General features: G+C 36.5%; 1 protein-coding gene across 3 annotated transcripts in view; it reads left to right on the forward strand.

Annotated features, from left to right (window-relative positions):
* The window catches only part of LOC106875830 (WD repeat domain phosphoinositide-interacting protein 2), a 97,507-nt gene that overhangs the window by 60,135 nt on the left and 30,592 nt on the right, over positions 1-6,780 (forward strand). For all 3 annotated transcript variants that reach the window (XM_052969622.1, XM_052969623.1, XM_052969624.1), the window contains exon 7: positions 391-498. In XM_052969622.1, the coding sequence (XP_052825582.1) occupies positions 391-498 (108 nt within the window). The remainder of the gene's footprint in view (positions 1-390; positions 499-6,780) is intronic.

The following is a 6,780-nucleotide window of genomic DNA, read 5'->3' on the forward strand; positions in this document are numbered from 1 at the left end:
ATATATATATATATATATATATATATATATATATATATATATACACACACACATATGTATATACATGTATATATATTTAATCATGTTAATGGAGTTATTAATGAGAGCTTCAACTGATCATATCAATAGGGTATTAAAGTGCCAGGAAAAGGGCTAATAGTTTATAATCCAAGGAAGAACTTCTATAGAACTCTGTGGTGCTGACTTCATATCAGTTCATGAGAGTAGCTTGAGAAATGATAAACTTCATCAACCTGATTTGTGCCCTTAGTTACATTTTGTGAGGTCAATATTTTGTGTTCCTGCTACTCAATAACTTACGGCATCATTCATTCAATGACAACAATAATTGTTTGTTTTTCTTTTTATCTTTCAATTTCTTTTTTCAAGGTGTGTCACTATTTATTCCTTGGCATTCAGCCCAGATTCTTTGTTTTTGGCTGCTTCTAGTAATACTGAAACAGTCCATGTATTCAAATTAGAAACTATGAAAGACAAGTAAGTTGGTGTTTTTTTTTGTTTGTTTTGTTTTTTAACATTTGCATATGAAATTAAAAGAATATTATTTTAATTCTCTCTTTTTAACTACATTTGTTAACTCTGAAATAGGAAAATATACTTTTTAAGGAAATATTTATTTATTTACACTTTTGAATAATCGGTCTTGATCTAGTAATGCATAAAAACAATGAACACATAAGACATGATTTATGAGACTAATCCTTTTCACCTATCATCTTAAAATTAATTACTGTAAGCAATTAACTGAAGGTAGTCCCCCTCCTTGTCCAGGTCACAGAATTTGGAATTGTACAGTACAAAGTCTTTGAATTGTGTCCATGAGCAAAGAATTAATGCTTTCTCTCCCTATTTACCTAACTGATAACAGGTTGATAAAGCACCTGACATGAAATATATCAAATTTTGAAATGTATCTCCTCCATCTAATTCACATAAATATGAAATAATTAGAACAAACAGTAAAATATACCGTCCACATCAAATTATGTTGTATCATCATCATCACTACCATCATCATTATTTTAGCGCCCACTTTTTCATGTTAGCATGAATCAGACAATTCTTTGAGGCAGATTTTCTATGGCCAGATACTTTTCCAGTCACCAGCTCTCACTTGTTTCCAAGTAAGTTAATATTTTCCTATGTCCAGGTAGGTTTTCACAGAAGATTGGAAACAAATGACACCATTTGTATGATAGTGACACTTATTTACAACTATCATTTGATGTCAAAGAAACCCAAACACACAAATGCACATGTTTCTTTTAGTTTCAGTCAACCAAATCCACTCATTAAGCTTTGGTTGGTCTTGAGCTATAGTAGAAGACACTTGCCCAAGGTACCACACAGTGAGACTGAAATCAAAGGGATTTGTTTGGGATGCAGATGTTTCGTCCAACATATCACGCAGTGGGACTAAATTCAAAACCATTTGATTGAGAAATAAATGTCTTAACCACACAGCTCTGCCTGTACCTACATGTTCCCCGTGTAGAAGTAAAATGACTGGGTGGACATAATGTTGATAAGTCTAGAGCCCAGATCTACTGCAGATGTTATTAGGTGCTGAGAATAAGTACCAGTTCATCTGAGAGTATAACCTGTTATAGACTGATATTCTTTCTAGAGGAATACCACCTGCTTATCGCCATGAAATCAGTGTTAAAGTATCAATCTTTCAGAATCTGTTGAAATTTCTGAAACTATATTATCTTTTCTATTACCATATTTCTGCTGAAATACAGTGCTTTTATTTCATTTAATTTTGAAAGTAATGAAGAATTCTGTAAAATAACTTTGTCTTTATTAACCAGGAGCATAAATTAACATAAAATTTTCAAGTTTTAATACTTGAATCAGGAAAATTTGTATCATTGAATTAGGGGTGTCTTAGGTATCAAAAGGGTCAATATTTGTTTTTAAATATATCCTATACAACTACACGTTCTAAAACAATATATTGTGTTGAGTCAAAAGTTTTACAATATTTTGGTAATGTATATGCTTTATTCATGAAGTTACAACAAAAGCAGCTTAGCATTCAAAGTAAGGGACTCCACCTTGAACCATCTGAAGCCACCTTTCTGCCAGTTCTTTGGTCCCATTCTGATACCAGTTCTTGCCCTTTGAAGTGAAGAACTCCTTCAGTGAAGCTTCCTCTTGGTTGATGAAGCATCAGAGAGCAGGAAGTGAGCTGTAGATCAAAACAAGTAATAATCCAAGGGAACTATGACCAGACTATGTATTGGGTTGTGGCATCAGTCCATTTTCCTCAAGTTCCTGGAGTTTATTCTGGGTCGTTCAAGCAGTATGAGGTCTTGCGTTGTCTTGCTGCAGAAGAGCTTGCGTTCTGTTAACCATTGTCAAGTATTTCTGCCACACAATAAGCATACATCCATGAGATACCAAGCTCACCTAATACTCTCGAGTGCTATTTGCTGGATTTGCCTCTGCAGTTTGGAGCACAGCCTCAAAATCCAGTTTTAGGCCTATCTGATCTTACTTTTATTATTGAGGTTCTTGGAAATCAAGCAAAATTTCTTCAACCTTCTAGTTACTGTACTGTGATTAACTGCACCTTTTGCACAACAAATGTTTTTGGTTGCTTCCAAGGCATTATGACCCAGTTCAAATTTGTAAAGCATAAGTCTCCAAATTAGATTATGCTGCATGTTCATCTGTGCGGCTTTCAAATCGCATGGAGTGAAACAATGCACAATATGTCAACACACCAACTACTATGATACTACTTCCTCAATTGGTACCTTCCATGGCTTGAGCTGCTTCAGTCATTTGATATACATGCCACAATCAAGCACATATACAAATACTGTGAAACTTTTTGACTTGCCTCAATACATTGCAGTTATAGGTGGTTGTGGTCTCATGTGGTGAAACCATCTAATGACGACTCTGTTCGGAAGGCTGGAATAGATGTCATTCGATGAAGGAACACTGTACAATAAATTCATAGAACCAAGCTGTAACTTTTAAATGCTTTTACTCCGGGTCACAAATATATAAAAGTTGAATAATCATGGAAAGTGTTTACAAGTGAAGGCCATGTTCAGCTCCTGTGTATTCTGCATGATAGTTGCAGTTAGCTGTTGCATGCATTATGTAAGAGCTAACGAGGTCACATCCTCACACACTGCTGTCGCGATGACAGAGAGAAAGGGCTAAGTGCTGGAACTTTAGTTACATGTTGTGCCATCTAGTGGCAAGCTATTTAGGCAGCTACTTTCAGGGGAGGTAACTATGCCTAAACAATCTTAAACTGGATTGAAGCATCGTTGAACTTGTGGATTGACCAGAAGTATTTTTCCTACTATCCCTGTGCTATATATATATCTATTCAACTCGAGCTGATGTGAGCCAATAAAGAAGCCTCCATATGATCATTTGACTTACTAGAACATCAGTCAAATCCACCTACTATCTTTAAAAAAGTACAAAACAATATGTCAATAAAAAAGATTAGTTGGTAATGGTTGGAATAAACATTAAATTGATGTCAATGTAAAAAATAAATTCAAAGGTTATGATTCTATGTAAACACTTACAACCATACCAACAGTCATAACTAAACAATTCCAAACACTCACCTAAACAGACCCTGAATTCCAGCAAAACATAACACCGAAAGTTCTCTGTACCACTATTATTTTCTTGTTAAAGTTTCATCTCCAATAACATTCTTTTCATACATAGTACAACAACATGTAACTAAGCAAAATCCAACCACAAACAGTGCACTTTCTAACATCACAGGCAGCATACAAACAATGCACCTTGCAATGTCACAAGCTGTGCATAAACAATGTGCCTCTCAAGGGGCTGCACACAAACTATGCACCTTGCAATATCATGAGTTGCACTCAAACAGTGCATCTTTCAACATCATACGTCATGCATAAACTGTGCATCTTGCAGCAAATTGTATACAGTGTACTTTGCAACCTCATATCCTGTACACAGACAATATGCACTTCTAACATCCCAGGCTGCACAAACCACTAAACCTGCAAACCATCTACACAATAAGACAAAAATATTCAAACTGAAAGATAATCTAGAGACACAATTTGTTGCTGCAGCAAGTTCCTACCAACATGATTTCTGCCACTACATGAATCACCCAAAAAAACACCTATATATAACATAACTTAACATAAAAAGCATTTTAACAAACACCCACAAAACAAGGGAGGAGGTAGGTTGCTCTTTCAGGATATATAATAACTGTCCAGTAGGAGGCTGATGTGAGGCCAAAGGAGACATCTATGAAGCTACAGTAACATTTAGACCTGCCATCCACATTACCAGCAATGTACCATCCAACAGCAATATTAGCACTGGAGGCAATGACAGTAGCAGATTAACCAGCTCTAACACCAGTACAAAGCCAGAGATGATGACTAGTCCAAGACCAGTGACACAGAGGAAGTAACCAACAACCCCAGTATCACCACCACAGACAATGAACAAACCATTATTGTTGACACTGATAGAGTGACTGGCCCCACACCATATGTTATCACTAGTACAATCACCACAACTAGAGATGATGTACAGTCCAGGCCAGTAACACAGAGGTGGTAACTGGCGACCCCAGTACCACCATCATAGACGATGATAAAACAATTATCATCAACACTGATGGAATGACCAGTCTCACACTATATGATACCACCAGCCGAACCCACACTAGAACTGGCAGCATTAATGATAACTACGGCAATAACACCACCAGAACAATGCACCATAATGACAACGTTAGCAACGGTGTTACCAACAGCATTCCTAGGCTAGAGCCTACTGGAGATATACCAGGAGTGCGAATATAGCCACCTCCCAAGTTTGTAAATATATCAGATCAGCCAGTACATCTTTCAAACAACACTTCTGCAACCACCAGTCATCCTTCAGAGTCTCAGAAAGACGTTTTGTCATGTCCCTAGCCAGCCATCTGTGTAACCTCAAAGATCAAGGGACTCCATGTGATATCAGGTGGAAAATCATAGAACATCCAGGCCCATATATTAATGGGAGTGGCCATTGCAAAATCTACATTGTGGAGAGAACCAAAATTCTTAAGGATTATGCTAAGCATCGTGTGTTCAATAAGCATAAAGAAATTTTCTCAAAATGTGTCCATTTCAAGCACTACCTACTGGTAAATTGGATCTCCCCATTTGCTGGTTATGCTATTACGTGACTGTAAAGTTTTTTTAATCCTCAGATCCAAGGGAGATAAACCGTTGTCATTAATGTTTTTATTTGTTAGCCATTAAACCTTGTTATCCTAGCATTTCCTCACGTCTGTGAGGTAGAAAGTTAAATTTTGTCTTTGTATAGAGTCTGATGAGCTGTCCACAAGACTGTAGCTTTCATGGGTATGAAACCATTGGTAACTCTATGACCAGAATTTACCTTTTTATTTTAATATATATATATATATATATATATATATATATATATATATATATATTGAAAAAAAAGGCGTCAGAATTTTGGAATAACTTCTTTCATTTATTTTATACATATATTAGCGCTTTCATTTGTCTTTCGAACTTGTCAAATATAATTCTGTGGAAATACAGTGATCTTGCTTATTTATATAAAAACAGGTGTTTTGGGGGGTTTTGTTTATAACAGAACATTGTTTTGTTTTTTTATTTTTTGGGGGGTGAGGCTTTGGAGACAATGGAAGATGTATAAGCAGATAGAGAGATAGATAGATAGACAGATAGAGAGATGGATGTGGTAAAAGTGTGAGAGAAGGGCAATTGTATTGAATATATATGTATATATAGATACATATACACACACACAGTAATCCCTCGACTATTATGGGTGTTACACTCCAAAACCCCCACAATAGGTGAAAAAAATTCAGCAAAGTAGAAACAGTACTGTACTGTATATTTTTTAAATTTTTATAATTTATATATATCTTTTCTTATAAATGCAAAACAATACCAAAGAGGAATTAACGTAAGCTTAAATGATAAACTGTGATAGGTGAACTGCGATATGCTAAGCGATTACTGTTTATCATCATCATCATCTTCATTTAACATCTGCTTTCCATGCTGGCATGAGTTGGATGGTTTGACTGAGGACTGGCAAGCCAGGAGGCTGCACCAGGCTCCAATCTGATCTAGCAAGGTTTCTATAGCTGGATGCCCTTCCTAACACCAACCACTCCAAGAGTGTAGTGGGTGCTTTTTATGTGCTACCAGCATGGGCCAGTCAGGCATTACGGGAATCGACCATGATTGAATGGTGCTTTTTATGTGCCTCCAGCATGGGAGCCAGTCAGGTGTCACTGGCATCAACCATTCTCAAATGCTGCTTTTTACATGCCACCAGCATGAGTGCCAGTCAAGCAGCACAGTCATCGGCCATGACTATGATTTCGCTTGACTCAACAGGTCTTCTCAAGCACAGCATATTGTCCAACAATTGAAGGGTACATTTAAATGGGGCAGTTATATGACACTGGTATCAACCACAATCTTACTTGACTTGCCAGGTCTGATTGCTTCCCAAAGCACTATTACACTTCTCCTGTTAATGAAGTGTCCACTTGCTTCATGCTTTTGCAAATGTATGAGGTGAAAGATCCCTTACTTGAAAAATAGGTAAGGGTTAGAGACAGGAAGTGTATCCAGCTGTAAAACACTGCTTTGATAATAAGTGTCTGTCAAACTCATACTAGCAAGGTAAAATGGACATAAAACAAATGAATATATA

Source organism: Octopus bimaculoides, chromosome 7 (assembly GCF_001194135.2).
Source record: "Octopus bimaculoides isolate UCB-OBI-ISO-001 chromosome 7, ASM119413v2, whole genome shotgun sequence".
NCBI classification, from domain to species: Eukaryota; Metazoa; Mollusca; class Cephalopoda; order Octopoda; family Octopodidae; genus Octopus; species Octopus bimaculoides.